The 20932-nt window shown below is 42.4% G+C and overlaps 2 protein-coding genes across 4 annotated transcripts in view; both read left to right on the top strand.

Moving 5' to 3' along the window:
• Positions 1-670: 670 nt before the first annotated feature.
• Positions 671-7067, top strand: stx3a (syntaxin 3a). Its single transcript, XM_079499271.1, has 10 exons — positions 671-1016; positions 1600-1677; positions 2012-2111; positions 2381-2455; positions 3421-3491; positions 3682-3790; positions 4525-4598; positions 5047-5181; positions 5679-5789; positions 6478-7067. The coding sequence occupies exons 1-10, from the start codon at positions 987-989 to the stop codon at positions 6553-6555; spliced, it is 861 nt and encodes a 286-aa protein (XP_079355397.1). The 5' UTR covers positions 671-986; the 3' UTR covers positions 6556-7067.
• A 696-nt stretch (positions 7068-7763) lies between these two features.
• kdm2aa (lysine (K)-specific demethylase 2Aa) overlaps positions 7764-20932 on the top strand; it is a 28387-nt gene continuing 15218 nt past the window's right edge. The window contains exons 1-13 of one of the 3 annotated variants that reach the window (XM_079498602.1): positions 7764-7906; positions 14793-14931; positions 15043-15121; positions 15750-15796; positions 15991-16175; positions 16556-16662; positions 16798-16891; positions 17217-17370; positions 17727-17842; positions 18156-18282; positions 18912-19168; positions 19643-19720; positions 20775-20902. In XM_079498602.1, the coding sequence (XP_079354728.1) occupies positions 7901-7906; positions 14793-14931; positions 15043-15121; positions 15750-15796; positions 15991-16175; positions 16556-16662; positions 16798-16891; positions 17217-17370; positions 17727-17842; positions 18156-18282; positions 18912-19168; positions 19643-19720; positions 20775-20902 (1517 nt within the window). In that variant the 5' untranslated portion in view covers positions 7764-7900. Of the gene's footprint in view, positions 7907-8758; positions 9447-14792; positions 14932-15042; positions 15122-15749; positions 15797-15990; positions 16176-16555; positions 16663-16797; positions 16892-17216; positions 17371-17726; positions 17843-18155; positions 18283-18911; positions 19169-19642; positions 19721-20774; positions 20903-20932 lie in introns of those variants that run through there. The other 2 variants (XM_079498601.1, XM_079498603.1) reach the window with 2 other exon arrangements.

Here is a 20932-nt window from a genome sequence, read left to right as displayed (position 1 = left end):
GTTATCTTTTTAGCAACAATCAAATGTTTGGATTCTCATTAAGCAGAAACTAATTTTTGTTGTTTTTTACATTACCGTAATGAGTGGTTTTCAGTTTTCACTGCATAATGAGAATCCCAACATTTGATTGATTGATTGATTGATTGATTGATTGATTGATTGATTGATTGATTGATTTTATTGATTGATTGATTGAGCTTGAAGCTCACAATGGGTCAGCGCAACACCTTGTGAGCTAAGCTTGTAGATCTGCTTTGAAAGCTTCTGCTTAACTCGTGTCCGAATGCACGCTCAGAGTTCTATTGACCAGTTGTGGGAAAAATACTCATGTTTTACTTAAGTAAAAGTATCAATACTGCAACGTAGAAATACTCTGTTACAAGTAGAAATCTGGAATGCAAAATGTACTTGAGTAAAAGTACAAGTATTGGTATCAAAATGTACTTAAGGTACCAAAAGTACAAGTTTTCAAATGTATAACATCTTTTGAAAATAGCAGATCTACAAGCTCACAAAGCGTTGCATCGCATTGTGTGGTCGCATCCACCATGCACTGCTACTGACAGAGGATTTAAACGTGTGCAGCAGAAAGACTTACAGTATGGCAGTGGGCAGACTGGACACTACCGTTGTCCTAATCCGCTCTTAGAGAACAGAGGCTTAGTAGACTGGCCACTCCGCTGCCATATTGACAGGACACACTTTGTTAGGGAGAGAAAGATCCAAATGCAAGAGATTTCATTTTTTAATACATGTGACTGTCATTATTTGCCTTGGTCTTTGTTTTTAGTTTTTTCTTCTGGCACTGAAATCTGTATTATAGGACTGATTACCTTGGATTTGTTTAGGGCTATAATCACCCAACCGAGGCTAATTTGGTAGCCATTTTAATAGCCGGTGTAGATTAGGCCATTGTTTTCTGCAGCTCGTGAGTGAGTTTATTAATTTTTTCTCATTGTGATCTAAGAAATCACCAAGTTCTCAAGATGAAGGACAGATTGGCACAGCTGAAAGAGGTACAGTAGGCAGACCTTTGATACATTATGCTACTGATGACAGTATACAAATAAAAGCAGGCATTTATGGGCAACCATAACAAGCCTACTATTGAGGGTTGTAGCTTATTTTTCAGTATTCACAGTTTCTACAATTTAGGCATTATAGTAAATACTGTGGATACAGAACGCATACAGGATGTAAACAAATGAAATTGGAAGTCACAACTCATAACACAAAGAAGTGAGCAGACGAGATTGGAACATTATAAAATTGAAGCTTATAAATGGAGACTCTCTCCTGATTGGATGGAATTGACACCCCACCTGAAGATAAATTTTATGGTGACCTGTAGAGACATGCAGGGAGACCCCTGCTACAGAATAAACACTAGTCTATAACAATGACCCTGATATTTTTAAACGTTTTGATCACCCAGTGAGACTGAACTGACACTGTGTGTGTGTGTGTGTGTGTGTGTGTGTGTGTGTGTGTGTGTGTGTGTGTGTGTGTGTGTGTGTGTGTGTGTGCGTGGCGTGCGTGCGTGCGTGCGTGCGTGCGTGCGTGCGTGCGTGCGTGCGTGCGTGCGTGTGTGTCGAACAGAAAAGTGATGCACCAGGAGGAGATGAGGTCCAGGTTCCTGTGGAGAACCAGGCCTTCATGGATGATTTCTTCGCCCAGGTATTTTACACATCTCTGTTCTTATTTTGTGTGATTACTGTGTCCCTATGTTCTGTGTGCGTGTGTGCGTGCATGGGTGCGTGCATGTGTGTGTTTTGCGCATGCACACGCTAAATCAGAACAATGGATGTGTGTATGCATGTACATTATTTGTGATGCGCACATACTGTATGTGTCTTGGCTTGTCTGTGTAAATGGCTCACTGACTCACGTGAATGTGTGTGTGTGTGTGTGTGTGTGTGTGTGTGTGTGTGTGTGTGTGTGTGTGTGTGTGTGTGTGTGTGTGTGTGTGTGTGTGTGTGTGTGTGTGTGTGTGTGTGTGTGTGTGTGTCAGATCGAGGACATTCGTACCAGCGTAGACAAGATCGATGAGAACATCGTAACCATCAAGAAAGTCTATTCCACCATCCTGTCTGCGCCCCAGTCTGACCAGAGTAATAGATTCTCTAGCAATGTTTTTGTCTATTTTTGTTATTAACCTGCCAATATTATAGGCTTTGTGCATAAATGTAGTCCCAGGCTTCCAGAGGAGGCACACTTGTTCAGGTTTGGTGTCCCATAGCTTAATTTGCAAATTAAATCATGTGTTTTTCCTGTTTAAATCAGCTGTTTAGCCAATCAAATGAAGCTTGATTCTAATCTGTCTCTCTGTCTCTCTGTCTCTGTCTCTCTCTCTCTCCGTCTCTCTCTCTCTTTCTCTCAGAGACACAAGATGAACTTGAGACCCTCACCAATGACATCAAGAAGTCTGCCAACAATGCGCGAAACAAACTCAAGGGTCAGTAAGCCGCATGTTGTACTTCAGTCTTTGCCAGTTCTGTGGTTTCAGGGATTGAGTTGCACACTAAACGTAGGCCTACAGACATTTGGTATGGTTTCTCTTTCCACAAAATAATGTAGATTGACCAGCTGAGCATAGCTCGCACTATGGACCAGAGCTATCAAGATGTGCATCATGCATAAATGTATCTTTTTCAGTAGTAGCAGAGGCGCCCCTAAATAGTATAAGGAAACTCTTTGAGAGTGTTTTCTTTCTTTTTCCCCCCTTTGTTCACTTGACTTTTATGATGGTGTAAGGGGACAATGTCCTGTCACGTGTGCCACTTGTTTGGCTTAAAACATGTATTTAAATGATTTGTTATGGTGTATTGGTGTTATGGGTGCGAGCTAGCCAGCTGACTCAGCACAACATTGTGTGTGTACTCCAGTGTCTGATGAATAGCCGGTATAGGTTCAAAACGTCACATCCAATGGTGTAAAAAGGAACCAAAAAATGTTTTATGCTTTGGAGCATGACCCAGTGCGCGGATATTATGGAGGGGCGCTAGCACCTCCTATAGCCTATTCAGAGCTGTGCCTGTATTATTATCTTACACAAAATTCCCATTGACAATGAATGGAGAATGTACGTCATATTATGTGGATGAGCAAATCGACATGTTACGTCATGATGATGTACGAGAGTATAAGAGCGCCCCTCACTTCACATAGGTGTGATTTTTCTTCTCTGTGGAATCTGACCTCAGCCCAGCACTTGGTTTTTAGTGAGTGGATGTGCATGCTTTATTGTTTGTTTTTGTTGCATGTGCAGTTGTGCACATGAGAAATGAGTGTCTTTAGATGGCAGTGCCAGTAGATTTATTTGTGTCTGTCCGTATGTGTGTGTGTGTGTGTGTGTGTGTGTGTGTGTGTGTGTGTGTGTGTGTGTGTGTGTGTGTGTGTGTGTGTGTCTTTGTCGTTCAGCTATAGAGAAACAACTAGGAGAGACCCCAGATGAGAGGTCATCGGCTGACGTCAGGATACGCAAGTCACAGGTTCAGAACCTCTCATTTGAACTCACTCTTGCTGAACACACAATGCCTGCATAATTGCCAATACCGATGTTGTCAAGAAAGTCAAATAATCATCAATATACTGGCCAGATTGATATATCAGTCTGGCTCTATAGTTCAGCTTATGAAATGAAACAGCTTTAAAGTTGCTTCTCCTTTTCATATCTTCCAGCAAGCTATCCTGGCCAAGAAGTTCGTGGAGGTGATGACCAAATACAACGAGGCTCAGGTTGACTTCAGAGACAAAAGCAAAGGACGCATCGCCCGACAGCTGGAGATCAGTAAGTTACATCCACCTGCAACATGTTCTGTAGATCAGTGAGTTACATTGTGTGTGTGTGTGTGTGTGTGTGTGTGTGTGTGTGTGTGTGTGTGTGTGTGTGTGTGTGTGTGTGAGTGTGTGTGTGTGTGTGTGTGTGTGTGTGTGTGTGTGTGTGTGTGTGTGTGTGTGTGTGTGTGTGTGTGTGTGTGTGTGTGTGTGTGTGTGTGTGTGTTTTCACCTGAAGGCATGATGAAGGTATTGCCCTGCTTCAGTTCTATCCTCTGGCAGTCTGTGGCTCGGTCTCCCAGGAAGAGGTCTCCCTGCTTCCCTGACAGCACCCAGTGCTCAAACAGCTCCAGGTTGTGGGGGGTGTCCTCACTATGCCTTGGCTTTGGGCTGGTTCCCAAGGCTATACTTACCGTAGTTTCCTTGAATTCAAAGAAGAAGAAGCGCTGATGTGGTTATAAAAACTATAAACAGGTGCTCGTTGGCAAGGGTTAGAAAATGGCAAAACAAGAAGGAGATCCAAGGCACTCTGTTGCAGTCAAGTATAAAAGGCCTTTATTTAGATACTACTTACTTTCCGTTGATCGACCAAAAAACTACTTTACTTTCAGTATAGTTCTTGCTGGTCTGTGTCCGTCTACTGACCCATCTATACTTTATTTAATCTGCCTGGCCAGCTATTCTGTCATACTTTTGTTTTCAAGTATATCTACATGTACTGTAACTCTGTCTGTCTTTCTGTCCTAGCGGGGAAAGCTACAACAGACGATGAGTTGGAGGAGATGTTGGAAGGAGGCAACTCAGCTGTCTTCAGTGCTGGGGTATGTGATCAATCTCAATCCTTCAACGTAGACAAAGGCAGATCAGTTAATACAGACAGATTTAGCGATGATATGATGTTTTGGTGCCTGATGGACCAAGCAGCAAACACAAAATGCATCTTGGTCAGAAAACGTTCAGCTCGCTCTTCACACTATTTCGAAAGAAAACTCTGTTTAAAGACTGTATGTTACTAAACACCTTTGTGGTTAGAATGAAGAGTGCCTGTGTAGAGTGATACACGATAAATTGTTGTCTTCCAATTTCCCAAGTTAAACAAACCCAACTTAATGTTTGGTTTGGATTAGGTATTGAGAGGTTAGATTTAGGGGTTGAGGTTGTAGTTGCGCATCCTGTGACACATGCTGAAAATAGCTGACACAACAAAACACATTCCCTAGATCACTAAATATAATAAAAACTATCTCCCTTCTTTTGATATTTTCACAGATCATGGAGTCCAAGATCAGCCAGCAAGCTCTGAACGAGATTGAAGCGCGTCACAAAGACATCGTGAGGCTGGAGAGCAGCATCAAGGAACTCCATGACATGTTTGTGGATATCGCCATGCTGATTGAAAACCAAGTACAACATGCACACGCGCAAGAACATTTTTCTATTTGACAAACGGAGGACAAGTATTTTTAACAACTTGAACCCTATAGCATCTCCATTATGGGGGCATATATTCTGTAAAAATAGCAGATGTACAAGCTCACTGGTGTCACTTCTCATATTTCACTGTAATTGTCCCCTATGTTTACCTGTATTGTATTGTATATGTTTTTGTATGGATAGTTTTAACACCATTTTTTAACAGCCTGCTCAGATGACAATTAGCTTCTGGCTAACTCTGGCCCATTTACATTAATGTAAAAACAAACTGACAAGACATGTTTGATTAATGTGCACTGTCCCTGATAAATTCATAGATAGATAGATAGATAGATAGATAGATAGATAGATAGATAGATAGATAGATAGATAGATAGATAGATAGATAGATAGATAGATAGATAGATAGATATCAAACAAACATGCATGCATTGCTGTCCAGTGATCACCCCTCTGCCCTCCTTCAGGGTGGCATGATTGACAGGATCGAGAGCAACATGGACCAATCGGTGGGCTTCGTGGAGAGAGCCGTGGCTGACACCAAGAAGGCAGCCAAATTCCAACAGGAGGCTCGCAGGGTGAGTGCTGGAGAACATCACATGATCAGTTCATTCACTACAAGGTTAAGTGAAGTGAAGACGCCAAAAGTGATTAGCCAGAATGACATTTGTGATGATTTGATTGGCTGAGCATGGAATGTGATGTATGATGATGATACGAGCACCCCCTCACTTCACACAGGTGTGATTTTGTACTCTTCCAGTGGAGCTGTTCACTGGCCTAAAGCATGTGGTTCCCAAACCTTTTCATGTCAAGGACCCCCAAATTGACACTCATTAGCCCGCGGACCTCCATTTGTTTGATTCCAAACTATCATTTAGCTGGGGACCCCCTGGAACTCCCTCAAGGAGACCTGGGGGTCTCCACTTTTGGAACCACTGGCCTTAAAGCATTACGTAACGTTGCACTCCCAGATACTGTGAACACCAATACACCATAATCATTGGTGATCAAAGAGAAAAGTCAAGAAGGTCATAACTTCAGAACATAGACCTATAACATCAGGTCTGTATGTATTTGCATGTCAAGGATGAGACTGATTGTGTTTAAATCTTGTCTAAAGTCATCCCACTTCCTAGCATTTGTCTAGATTATATAAATTGAAGCTTGAGCAAATGTGTTTTCCTTATTTACGTGTGTTTGTTTATTTTGTTTGTTTCAAATGTCTCACCTCTCTGGCCCTCTCTCTGCCTTTCTGTTCTACAGAAACAAATGATGATCTTCTGTTGCGTTGTGATCCTGGTCGTCGTCATTGGTGCATTCCTGTACAGCTGGATTAAATAGTCGAGGTGTCAACTTGTGGAATCCAGAGTGAACAATAGAACAGAGCCTGATTTTTTTTGTAATTTATTACAGGAGCTGAAATGATTTGTAATTGTTTTTGTTTGTTTGTTTGTTTGTTTGTTTGTTTGTTTGTTTTCATGGCCACAGGCCCACAGCATATTTTTATCTGTTTTGTCTGTTTATTCCCCCCTTCCCCTTAAACTTGTGAGCCATATTTTATACTTTACCATATATGATTACGACAGTGGCACACAGTGAAAATACAAGCTTACATTGTGTTGTGAACTTGTAGACCGGCTATCTTTTATATTTTTGTAATTTGGGGACATTTTAGAACATTTCTGAATTATTTTTAAAATGTTCTCCTAACATGCACAAAATAGTGACACTGGTTTGAATGTGGTTAATAGCAGTGGGTTTTCATAAGCCTGCTTCCCATGTTTTCATTTACAATACAGTAATAACTGATATTCTCTTGCCTGGGAAAAATAAACTTAATATTAGCCTAATACTGTGCTAATATTATTACTTATCTTTTAAAATGTTACTTCATATATTAATATTTGCATTCATTTTAGGAAAGACGTGCGGCCAGCTGCATGGCAATTGGCCCAAAGCAGACAAACCTTTTCACAAACCATTTTTAATTGTAGGGAAACATGCCTATAGCAGTTTGTGTGTGTAGTTCAAGTGTGTCTGTCCTTGCACTGTATGTCATACTGTAGAGTAGACATTTATCAAGAATATTGTTATACCACCTACCTCGCTGTAGGTCAAATCGCGAAAAGAGCCAAACCAAGAGAGCTTTTAGCTCACAACTGTGTGCGCATGGTTATCTTGTAGATCTGCTATTCACCAAATGTTCATCTATTTTGGTGAATGTTCGACATGTAGACTTGTATCCACTGATTTTTTTTTTCCATTTAGGTTTAGCCCTTATGTTTGGAAAAAATAATAAAACAACACTTTATTTGCTTCCTTGTTTATGTGTATTTACTATTTACCAACTCTATATGTATTTACAGTCATTTCAATTCACGGTCTATATTTTCCACGTGACACATCACACATTATGTCCTGTCCTTTTTGCTGTCTGCTGACTCTACCGTGCTTGAGCGACAGCCCCGTGGCCAATCACGGCAGAGCTACGGCGCTCCACGGCCAATAGACGTGCGTTTCCTGAAACATAAACTCCATGTATGGACAACAGACACTTCCGCGTTGAGGAAGTCGCTACAAAGCGTGTCCTCCTCGGCGGAGAAGCTATTCGTGGATCGCAAATAGCGCCCCGACAATCATAACGTTTACACTGACATCCTTTTAAACGGCGCTGTGCGGCTCAAGCATGGTGGTGAGTAGACAAAGGAGCGTAATTTCCTCGACATTTTAGTTGATCTATGATTCGTGTCAAGTTCTATTGAATAATGGCCGATGTAAGTAGTACATTGTTCTGTCGTTTCATTGGCTGCCTCCTTTATGACCTATTGTTTTTTTTTTTTTATATATGTTTTTTTTTTTTTTTGCTCGCCGATATTATTGACCAATCCTAACGGTGCGCCTTTTACAACTCGTGCGCTGATTGGTTAGTCCACCACCTGTCTCGTTTTTCTATTGGACGGTAATCTTGCGTCACCAAGGCCGTGGAAAGCCTGGTTCACATTTGCTGCTCTGCCCTCAAATCCGGTTTAGAGCACGCCTAGCGTATCCGGTCAATTTCTACATGCATTCATGTACACTCACAAAGACTTGTTCCGTATCCGCTCTAGACTTTAGTAGACCGGACATATAACTGTTTATACCTGTCCTTTTCAGTGGCGTAAAATAACTATAAAGTACATTTACTTAAAGTACTGTACACTTGAGGTATTTGTACTTTACTTGAGTATTTATTTTATTTCTACTCCACTACATCTCAGACTAGGCAAATATTGTACTTTTACTCCACTACATTTATTTGACAGCTTTAGTTACTATTTACTTTACGATTGGTCCATTTTACGCCTGTGGGCTGGGCTTATATCAGTTGTATTTTGGATTAAAGCTCGATTGTTTACACTTCTTCGTACGACGTCGTCGTACGACGGAAAAAAGCAGACCTACAAGCCCACACCACGTCGCGTTCGGAACCCATGTCGGACTTGTACATCTGCTTATTTTTCGGCATTGGGGGAACATGGCGGCTGTTAGGAGACCACAACAACTTTCGCCGCGTTTACGCATGAACGGGAGCGTTTTAACAATACACCATTTAAATAGAGTCTTGTTTTAAATCAAAATAGATATTTTAAATATTCGATTGAATTGTGTCGAATTTTAAGTGCAGAATGAGCTGAAAGTTTGCTGAAAAGGCATTCTTTTGTAGGAGTTTGAACAACATTAATATAGAGGTGAACAATGCTCATGTGTGTCTCTCTGGAGGCTGAAGGCTTTAATTCTATACATTCGATACAATCAAAACAGAAATGTAGACTGTTATACTGTCCTTATGGACGAACAGGTTTGGCTTACACCAGTAATAACAATGTTACAGGTTATTCGCTAAGCCGGCTGGCTTATTTATCTACTTAAAGGCTCGGGGAAAGATTTTTATTTTTCTATTTGAAAAGACGAATGATTTCGGTCCGTTTTCATACTAGTACAATCCGTCTGCATTGTAACTTTTTAAACAACCTATTTTGTCTTAACTTGCATATTCAGGACTTGGACAGTTCCTTGTCTCTCAGGTACCAAACATACGTTATTACTGGTTATTAGAGAATCATTAGACCAGTATTTACAGATCATCAATAGACACCAGTCTGTAGAAATATATAAACGCCAAGAAGAGCTAAAGTAAATGCAGATATCTGCTCATAATGGATAACTCCAAGGCACGATTCAGCAGACGGCTGGTAAGTTGAACACAAACCAAATTATAATTTTGACAGTCAAAACACACAAATTGTATACTAGCCAAGAAGATTGCACATTCATTGACTGTATACAGTTTAGGGTGTAATTTGATTTGGTTATTAGGTTAATTACAATAAACCGCTGGGTATGGATCAAAGTAAGCATATTATTATTTTGGCACCAGTTTGACCCCATGACCCAGCTTTGGGTCTCAAAAACACATTTAGAATGAGAACATTCTGGGAACAGCCTAGCCCTATATTGTAGTTGAAATGATTACAATTTACAATTTACAATTTAGGCATTTAGCAGACGCTCTTAATCCAGAGCGACTTACAATAAGCAAGAACAAAAAGCATGGGAATACATCACATATGTAAAAAATGCATTTATCGCGAAACATGCGTAAGCTAAGAACGTGACTAGAACATATCTATATAATGACACTATACATATAAACTATAACTAGAACATATCTATATAATGACACTATACATATAAACTACACATATATGCTATACTATGCTGTACATATATACTATGAAGTGCTATGACTACATACAATGCACTTATTGTGCTGTCTACATGACATGCTATAAGTCTGTTTCAAATACTATATAAGTCTAAGAAGTGCTGTCTAAGGGGGGTAGGGTAAGTGCTATGGGCCATGATGGAGTCTGAAAAGGTGGGTTTTCAGACTACGGCGGAAGATCGGGAGTGATGCTGCAGTTCTGATTGCAACGGGAAGTGCATTCCACAGTTTTGGGGCCAGAAGGGAGAAGAGTTTGGGACGTGTGGAGCGTTGTCCCGGCGTTTTTAGTGAGGGTACTTCCAGCTTCCCTGCGTTGGCTGATCTGAGTGCACGGGAGGGTTTGTAGGGTTCAATCATGCTGGCAAGATATGGGGGAGCCATACCTTTGGTTGCTTTAAATGCCAACATCAGAGTTTTGTATTCTGTGCGGGCAGCGACCGGGAGCCAGTGCAGGGAGCGGAGCAGGGGGGAGACATGTGAGAATTTTGGCTGGTTGAAGACCAAGCGAGCTGCGGCATTTTGGATCAGTTGGAGAGGCTTCAGTGCACATGCCGGTAGGCCCAAGACCAAAGGCATGATTACTATATTTACCCAGGGTATCTGGGCTAAGCTCAAGAACTTGTTTCCAGCCAGGCCCTGCTCATAGAACATTTCATCGTAGTGGTTCAATGCCTTGTTCAAGGGCACTTCAGCGGTGGTCATTTTAACGTGTCGGACCGCTGATTCGAACGGGCGACCTTCCGGTATCAAGACCGCTTCACAATTCGTTCGGCCACCGCTGCCAAAGTTGTAGTTGTAGTTGTTGACTTCCGTGCTGTAACACAGTTCATTAGTTGTGGAGGCTTCTGTGTGGCTTTGTGTAGAGTTTCCCAGACGAAAAATGATTTTTTGAGGCAGAAAGTGAATTTGTACATTGATGAGTACATGAGAGAGGCGAGTGTGTGCAGACAGACTAACAAGCATGCTTCATGTTCAAGCGCAGTTATTGTGCAAAAGATCAAACATGCGGCCAACACGGCTTTAACATTGTGAAAGCATGAACAACAGGAAAGGACACATGGCATAGAATCTGTTGAGATTAATGTGTGTAATAGGCTGCGTCTTTTCTGTTATTGTGGGGAAAGTTACAAGCAGAGAGCTTGTCGATCTGCTGTTTTCTGCTGAGGTTTAAGTGGTTTTAACTGAAAATATATTGAAACCGATATTTAAAACCAAAATCTTAAATAATAACCCACTTATAACTGAATAATCCAGAAATGCTTAAATCTTTTTTTTAATAATATACTAAATGGATTAGTCTGATTAACCACCTAACCCTGTATTAAACTTTATTGTACAACAATGGTGGCGTATAAAAAAATACTGAAAATAGCCGGGGGAAAAAAGTTAATTCATTATAATCATGGAAAAGTGTAATAGTGATATTGACTTGAAGTTTTATCGCCCAAGACCAAAGGGGGGGGGGGGGGGGGGGGGGGGGGGGCGGGGTGTGTGTGTGTGTGTGTGTGTGTGTGTGTGTGTGTGTGTGTGTGTGTGTGTGTGTGTGTGTGTGTGTGTGTGTGTGTGTGTGTGTGTGTGTGAAAGAGAGAGAATTGTGTGTTAAGACGTCAGTGATGGAGCAGAGATCCGCTAACAGACTGAGGGGTGGGAGGGGCAGGGTGACAGCGGACACTGATAACAACAAGCCCAGCCAGCCCAGGCCACTGCTCCCTCATTCCCTCGGAGTGGCAGAGAGGGAGAGACTGGGCAGGTTGGAGTTCCGCAACACAGCAGTGGGAAATGTGGGAAGAGAGGCACAGACGGAAAGAGGCGAAAGGAAGGAAGAGAAAGACACAAACAGAGAAGGTGGCAGGTGTTTCCAACTTTCACCGTATCTCATCTCGTTCTCTAGTCTAGTAGACGGTAATATATCCTGAGTGTTGATTTCACTCAGATTGATGGATAGCATTGGAGAATGAGGGGGAAGCGGGTAAGAGTGGTGGGTTAAATCGCCTTGTATGGATGGTAAAAGATATCTGTAGTGGAGGAATATAGTTGACACTTGTGGATTACAAAAGAAGCGAGGCGACTCAGGCGAGTATTAGTAAAACTGACTTATTTTCATCCTCGATTGATTGTTGCTTCCTTTTTGTTTTTGATGTCTTTTGCTGTCAAGCAACGTGCTTGGGCCACTTTGTCTCTCAGCTGGTCTTGTGCTATAGCAGCAACTGCTGGGTGAGACTGGCTCACTCCCTAAAGGCAATGGGACATAAAGTCATCTCAACACAAGCTCACAAAACATTGCATTGCGGCACGTTGTGATCTTGTAGATCTTTTTATTTTTGGTGCATGATCATACTGTCTGGCAATGAAGTATAAATCAGGCTTAATGTAGCTTGACACTTGTGTATTCAGCAGGTGACAGCTACAGTAAATGTCTCGGATAAATGCTAAAGGCTGATACCGTGTTAGCAACCGTGTGAGACTGTGAGTGCATGCGTGTACGACGTGCGTGTGTTGATTCCTGACTGAAAAAAGGGGAAAGGTTGTGATGGCTATTTTCCAACTTTTTATTATTATGATTTAAGTTGTTTTTTTATGTTAGATTTAGGTGCAGGATTAGGTTTGTCACGTCAATAGAAGAATGTTATTAGACATATTCTCAAAGAGGGTGAGCGTTGTTATAAAGGTGCTGTGTCACTGCGTCCTCTGAGTTGGCTCGCAGCCCAGCAGACCACATTATTGATTAGGCCTGACAGCAGCAGCAGCACACAGTTTACCACACTAAATGGAGGAAGGACCACATGGAAGACAGCTTGAGAGCTGGACCATTATCATCATGTAAAAGTGTGGTGTGGTATTTATTAAAATCACACATCAAACCATTCAACCTGTTGAGTTTGTATATCGACTAATATTTTCGCCTACTCCGGCTCAATAGGGTTTAAGTGGCTTAACTGCATTCACTTTTGTGTTCATCATCACACATGTCAGTTGTCAGACAATGCTGTGTTGACATAGTCATAACTTCATAAGTGAGGTAATGTAATGTTTTGAGGAGATGAAGCATGCAGTCAGGCAGTGTTTGTTCAGCACACTGGAGTGGAGAATAGATCTGAGCAATTATTACATTCTTCGTGTTGCTTTGTTGAAATATAAGAGTTTATTTGACTCATAAAACTTTCGTTCTTCCGATGTTTTGTCTGTATTGGTCCAAAGTTCACGTGTAGAAACCTTCGTGCATTTTGATCAAAGATCCCGGGAGGAGATAGATTTAAACTGTTTTTCATATAATTCAAAATGGCGGGTGATCTAAGGGTCAGAGGTCAAATAAGAACACGCTGTAGCGATTGGCTATCGCACCCTCGCACGCACACGCACCCAAAACCGTAACAACAACAGTAACAACAACAAGTCAAACCGTTGGGAGGCATGAGGAGACGTATATGTGTATCGAAGTGTTATTGCTGACGGTCAAACGGTTCATGAGCTATGTGTGGTCAAAGCTTGAATTTTCAATTGAGTGCTATAGCGCCACCCTTTGGCCAATGGCCAGATATTTTCAGTTAATTGGATTGGTGGGACAGCTTGTGGCCAGGAGGAGGTGGAATGGGGGATGGGGATTGGGGGTCTTGCTGATGCAGAGATGGAGGGTGATTATCCCTTGTTCATCTGTCATGACCTGGGGGCTCAGTGCTCCAACAGCCGCATGGCATGGAACTCTGCAGTAACTTCACTGGTCTTATCTCAAAGTGTAGCATTTACTGTGATTCCAATTTCCACCAGACTAGTTCAGTCTCTAGGCACACCACCAAAGACTGATTTGGTTAGCAGCGCAGAGACTAAAATCCGTGTCTGCAGTAGCATCTTTCCATTATGTATGTGACACCAACCCGTCAACACGCCCCCTACACCCCCACAGACAGTTAGCAGATTCTTGCTCAAATGTGAATCTCGATTTTCCTCCACAAGTATTGAGATTACGATTCTCACACTCATTTTGTCCATGCAAATATGCATTGTCTTTAGTCTGTAGTTAAATGTGCTGGACCTCTCTAAAAGTCTCTCTCTTGTAGCAAAAACATAAAATGAATTGGACAGCCAACAATGCTGCACAATTCTTGCTCAAGTTTAGAAATGATGATCATCATCTCATGTGTCTGAATCTAGTTCACAATCTTTTTTTGATTAATTGTGCAGCACTAGCACTGGGGCTATCGCTTTTGAGATATTTGGCAAAAAATATTTGATGTAATGTTGTGTCCATATTCGCTGCCCCACCATACACAGTCATCCTCTTCCAGTAGCAGCTAGATTATTTGTTTTCATCAGTGTTTTCTGGGGAAGCTTTCAAATGGGACTCTAGCCCTTTGGAACAAATCAAAGCAAACAAGTTGGAATAATGTGAAGTAAAAAATAAAGGTTACATCTTTACATTTAATTTGAATGAATATGCATATCAGTAGGCCTAATATACCATGTATTAATAAGAATGCATTGGGGTTTTGTTTTTTCTGAAGTCTGCAACTAGAATTGTGTATGAAAGCTTGTATTTGACCATGCATTTAAATTGTTATCACATGCATGCATCCCTAGACAAAATCAATACCCTTGCATGGCTCCATGCGGTTCTAACGTATGCCTTCCTGCCATATAATAACCATCAATTGATTATTTTATTTAAAGAAAATGTTATTTTATTAAACATTGATTTCAACTGATTAGCTCGATTAACTGTCGCACCCCTGATCTCTCGTCTCCATGTGACTCTGTTCGTTCTTTCTCTCTCTCCTGTCTTCTCTTTTCCTCTCTGCTCATCAACTCTTCCTCATAGCGCGCGGGCACCCGGCGGCGCTACCATGACGACGGCATCTCGGATGAGGAGATCGATGGCAGGAGGACCTTTGACCTGGAGGAGAAGATCCACAGCCAGAGGTTCCACTCGGACAGGATCCGACGCCTGGAGGGGAAAGGTATAGACATACCACACACACACACACACACACACACACACACACACACACACACACACAGGTTTATCTTGCAGATGTCTCACATGCGTCCGACGTCTTTCATGTTTTCAGACTTCACATACGAGTATGTCCAGAGAGGAGGGCTGAGGGATCCCATCATCTTTGAGAAGCCTGACTGCCTGGGAATCAAGTAGGTCTTCATCCTCTGCACTCACTAGTCCTCTAGACCAGAATATTGCACGTCGTGGGCCTCCAAATAATTGGCCAAACAATACGATTTTAATGACAATATAACATTCACTTTAAAAATATTAATTAAAAAAAAGAAATCATCGTATTCTTTTCTTTACAACGTTGGAAAATGAGCTTTCATCATGATACTGATAAATAGGAACTTAATTAAATAAATTATAGTCAATTTAACGACGAACACTTTCAAGATTTTGAAATTGGCCCTGAACAGCAGTCTGACAAACATTTTGGCTCCTCTGGCCTTCATCAGCGTTTTGCTGCATACATGCTGAAATAGAAGCCATGATTTTAGCATCAATAGTAAAACTACGAACAAAGAGCATATATACAGAAATGACACCATCTCATAATGAGCATTAGTGATGCCATATGGTCCATATTGCCCATGTGGGGAAAAAAGGCAAATTGCTCCTTTCAGTGTCCTGACATAATCTCAGGGGGACATTCCACTGAGAATGAATGTTGCTGTGGGTGTTGTTGTGTTGGTTGAACGATGGTGCCTGGTACTGTGCGACGGGAAACTGTGTTGGGTGTATAACCTTGTCGCTGTGCTGTCCACTCTACAGGGTTCCAGGCCCAGACTTCACTGTCAGCGACGTCAAGAACTTCGTTGGTAAGATTTCCACTCAGCGGCTCGGAAATATTTCCTGAGAAGCTATTTGTATTATAATTAACAACATATCGCACTGTTGCGAACGATCATTTACTTTTCCTGAGAACCTTAATTGGTCCCGATATCAGACAATGATTAAAACTAAAATCAAAATTTGCTGTCAAAAATCAACACTGCTTCTCCGGTGTCCCCAGGCGGCAGACGTATGATCGACGTGATGGACGTGAGCACGCAGAAGGGGACAGAGATGTCCATGGCCCAGTGGAGACGCTACTACGAGACGCCACCGTCCCAGCGGGAGAAGCTCTACAACGTCATCAGCCTGGAGTTCAGCCACACCAAGATGGACCAGCCACACCTGGTGCAGAGACCCAACACGGTATGACTGGTGGTAGTCACCACACGAGTGATGATTTCCTTTCATAGTTAAAGACATGGAGATGAGCTTTCAAAACAGTGTCACATTTCTTTAACCAATTAAACTCTGTATACTTTGTTGACCGTGGTCTCCTATGGGTTTAACCCTCTTCACCAAATGCCTTTGCCGAAAATAGACGATCTAGAAGCTCACAAGGTGTCAGACTCGGAATGCATTGTGTTGTGAGCTTGTAGACAGGCTGTTTTCGCCACATGTTTTCCCACTTGTGCTGAATGTTCACCTACTGTATTATGACATGCCACTTAACAGGGCTGCCAGGGTGAAACATCCATACAGGTACTTGCAGACACATGCATGTTGTTAATCTTATTCGTGTGTAGGTGGATCTGATCGACTGGGTGGACAACATGTGGCCCCGTCACCTGAAAGAGCGACAGAAAGACTCCACCAACTCCATCACAGACATGCAGTACCCCAAAGTACAGAAGTAAGAAGACACATCCACATCCATTTTTAGAGTTGCAATTTGACAACAAAAAACAAATATTTGTACACTCTGACTTAACACTTAACACTGGGGATTTTACAGCTCTTGTTTATGTGTGTGTCTTTGTGTCTTCAGGTACTGTCTAATGAGTGTTCAGGGATGTTACACAGACTTCCACATTGATTTTGGAGGGACTTCTGTCTGGTACCACATACTAAGTGGATGCAAGGTGGGGAGTCACACTTATGGAAGCCTTTCATTTTAACTCGCCAATCAAATTCCTTCCGCCTAAGATTAAATTATTACCATGTTATTATTTCTTATATCAGTAAACCTACTGGGATTGACCCGGGGCGGCAGGAGTGGTGCCCAATTTATGCTAGCCTGGCATCGCCAAACTAAGGATTTCGTTCTGGGAGATTAGTCTGGTTTCCAGGCTACATCTATACTTGTGTGTTTGCCAAAAATAGCAGATCTACAAGCTAATGTAGCATCTCCAGTGTATGGGCTGCAGGTGTTCAGTAGTGTGATGGTGTGGTTGTTGTGGTCCTCAGGTGTTCTGGCTGATCCCCCCCACCCCCCACAACCTGGAGCTGTATGAGCATTGGGTGCTGTCAGGGAAGCAGGGAGACCTCTTCCTGGGAGACCGAGCCACAGACTGCCAGAGGATAGAACTGAAGCAGGGCAATACCTTCATCATTCCTTCAGGTGAACACACACACACACACACACACACACACACACACACACACACACACACACACACACACACACACACACACACACACACTCTCTCTCTTATGGTTAACCGTAGCTGTGTTTCTCCTGAGTCTCCTCAAATACATTATTCCCTCCCCCAAATGTAAATTCTTCCTCGTACAAATTTCTAATATTTGGTATTTACTTCACCAAATGTGAAGGCTTTTTATTGGTCCACCACGTTGTGTGTGTGTTTATTTTTGTAACCACTGTTCTCTGTTGATATGAGAGAGGTGTGTCACCATACACCGGTACAGTCCTTCAATTTGTGTGTGTATGTGTGCGTGCACGTGTGTTGTATTCAGGTTGGATTCATGCAGTGTACACCCCTGTGGACACCATCGTGTTTGGAGGAAACTTCCTTCACAGCTTCAACGTCCCCATGCAGCTCAACATCTGCAACATCGAAGACCGCACGCGGGTTAGAGCACACACACACACAGTACACGCATGTAATTTCGCATAGAATGAACAACAATAATGCTTAGTTTTTACTTTTAGGTGATCTACAGGCTCAAAACGCGTTGCCGTGTGACCTGTTTTGAGCTCATAGATCACCTATTTTTGCACCATACACATTTAAGACATTTGTATCTCCTGTGAATACCCGGTTGGCTTTTCTCCATGAAGATTATGTTGTTGATGTGGTTAATGCTGTGGTGTCTGTCTGTCTGTTTGTGCCAGGCACCAGTTCAATTGCTGTGGTTAATGGTATGTGTGTGTGTTTGGACCAGGTACCAGTGAAGTTCCGGTATCCCTTCTACTATGAGATGTGCTGGTACGTGTTGGAGCGCTACGTCTTCAGCGTCACCAAAACCTCCTACCTCACACCAGAGTTCCAGAAACACTCCCTCGGCATTGGTAGGCACTAACACACACACAGCAAAATACATGTGCACAAACCTAACTACCCAAAGCAACCATGTGTTGTGTACAGTACAGTAAGGGCTATAGAAAGGTCAAGCTGGAAACATTCCCATGAAGTGTTGCTTGTAAAAATGCACAGGTGTCGTGCCTGAAAAATGCTGCCTGCTGACACGCTTTCATGTAGCACTGGTGTATGCACTAGGGGGCAGTGTTGCATTTTCAAACTAGAATGTATAGGAAACTGCATGTCACCAGTAAAACACCTCGCAAACAGCTGTGTTTACAAGCAACTCCAAAAAACAAGCAAGAAGTAGGTCAGGAGTGGCTTATTGTCGGTTTCAGCCGGTAACACGCGGGTGTCTATCCCCGTTACAATGCGCTAGACCCCTGGGAGATGGATTGCTGAGGTGGAGCGCGACACCTACCATCAGCTCCCAGTACTTGCCAGTACCCGCACGACTTGCTGCACCAAGCCGTGCTACTCATTCGCTGAGTTGGCGGTGCCCGGGATCGAACCCATGAACTTGTGGTCCAAAGGCGAGAGCTCTACCGGCGAGAGCTACCGAGAGATACAGCAGTCTTGAGAAATTGTATTAAAGGTAACCTCAGGTTCTTTGCTGCAGGTCTGAAGAAGCCTCCTCCGTCGGAATCTGCATCTGAGGAGGTGAAGGTCAAGGAAGAAGAGGAAGAGGAAGAGGAGGATGAGGAGAGCACAGCTGTGTCACAGCTGCCCGCTAAGCCTGGGGTCAAAGTTCATCTGACACCCTACGAACTGGAGGGTCTGTGGAACCTGCTCGGAAAGCTGGAGTCACTGCCCACCAATAAGAAGTGTGTCCCTGCAGGAATACACAACGCCCCCGCACTGCTCGCACATGTCAAGGTACCACATGGACAACCTGTGTGTGTGTGTGTGTGTGTGTGTGTGTGTGTGTGTGTGTGTGTGTGTGTGTGTGTGTGTGTGTGTGTGTGTGTGTGTGTGTGTGTATACAGCCGTGGTTCCCAAACCTTTTCATATCAATGACCCCCAAAATGACACTCATTAGCCCACAGACCCCCATTACAAAATATATGGCCCCATAAGAGAATATCTTTTACAACTCTAGCAGTGATTTTCAACTATTTTCATTTCAAGGACCCCCAGTTTGATATGCAACAGGATACGGACTCCCATTTAATGGCATTTCTATCTCATAGACCCCAATCTATATTGTAAAATCAATGTTAATTTAACTCTGAGAGTGTACAAATGGAACCAAAAACCATATTGAATGCAAGAACATATATCTCACACTGGAGAACTTGACATACTTTATGGACTACAGTTGTAATCATCTCCTCTCTGTCTCTCCTCCAGGCGTTGCTGAGGGAACACGCCAATGACATCCCCAAGCTGTCCTACACGGGGCTACCCCTCATCACATGGCCCAAGAGGGTGAGCACAGCATATAAAATAATCCAAATCATCATAGCCCTTGCGCTGGTGATGATATTAAAGGTTGAGCTAGCTCTATATTCTGATGGTATTCAGTTTATAGTGTTTGTTCAGTAACAACGGTCGCCCATAAACATAATTTATGTTCAGGTTATGTTCAGGTCGGGATACCAATTCCAATCAGGAGAGAGAACTCATACAGGATAAACAAGTTCAATTGGACGTAACCAAACAAAAAAAGATGAGCATGCAAAATTGGAACACTGTAAATTTGTAAGCCCACATTAAGTGTATTTTCTGACTGTTCAGTAACGGGGATCTCCCCCGTCTCTCTAGACCTTTAGTAAACAGACACTCTATAACAATGACTACTATCAGAATATAGAGCTTTAACTTTTTAATACAAAAATAAATACACCTTTTAATAATGCACACAATAGAACCTGCTCATAAGACACAATGGAAAAGTGGTCCCGGCACTAATGAGTGAAAATGCAAACTTTCAGGCTTAGGATGTTATTTCTGTCAGTTCTCCATCTTGAAATATAATTGTACTCCTTGGTTTCTGTACCCTGCCTTCTGTTGTTGATTGTTAATTATGTTGATTAGAAACAGGGGCAGTCATTCAGTCAGTGAGTCAGAGCAAACAGTCAGGGTGGAAGCAAACTGATTTGCACACACCTTTTTGTTGCCTATATATTATTTTTTGTTTTGATACGTTTATTAAACTTTAGTCTAGTGTAAGAAGACAAAGCATTGGAACTACATTCAGCAAGCGAGTAAGACACAATATATACATTTTAAATCTTGTTTTGATATATTTTATGTTTAATTGCCCATCCGTGCTAGACACTAAGCAAAGAAAACCTGAGGTAATACAGCAAATGCATAGAAATGGTAGTATGGCTAGGATCATAGGTAATTAAACCAAGAACCTATAATCAGTCTAAGCAGCATGATCGAAAAATCTATAATCTGTACATTGAACTGTGACCTTGTTTGTTACCTTGACTGTTGATGTTTAATACTAAAACTGGTCCTCTTCCTCCTCCAGCCGTCGTGGTACCAGCCTCCCCCTCCTCCTCCCCCCCCTCCTCGTCCTAAACTAGCCACCACCCCAGTCATCCCACGACCACAGAAACCAGCCTCCTCCATGTCGGTGTTGAGGAGACGCAGAGTCCGGTAACAACACACACACACTCACACACACAC

The sequence above is a fragment of the Electrona antarctica genome, assembly GCF_951216825.1.
Source record: "Electrona antarctica genome assembly, chromosome: 4".
In the NCBI taxonomy this organism is placed as follows: domain Eukaryota; kingdom Metazoa; phylum Chordata; class Actinopteri; order Myctophiformes; family Myctophidae; genus Electrona; species Electrona antarctica.
The sequence above is the reverse complement of the archived record's forward strand: the minus strand, read 5'-3'. Positions and strand labels throughout refer to the sequence as shown.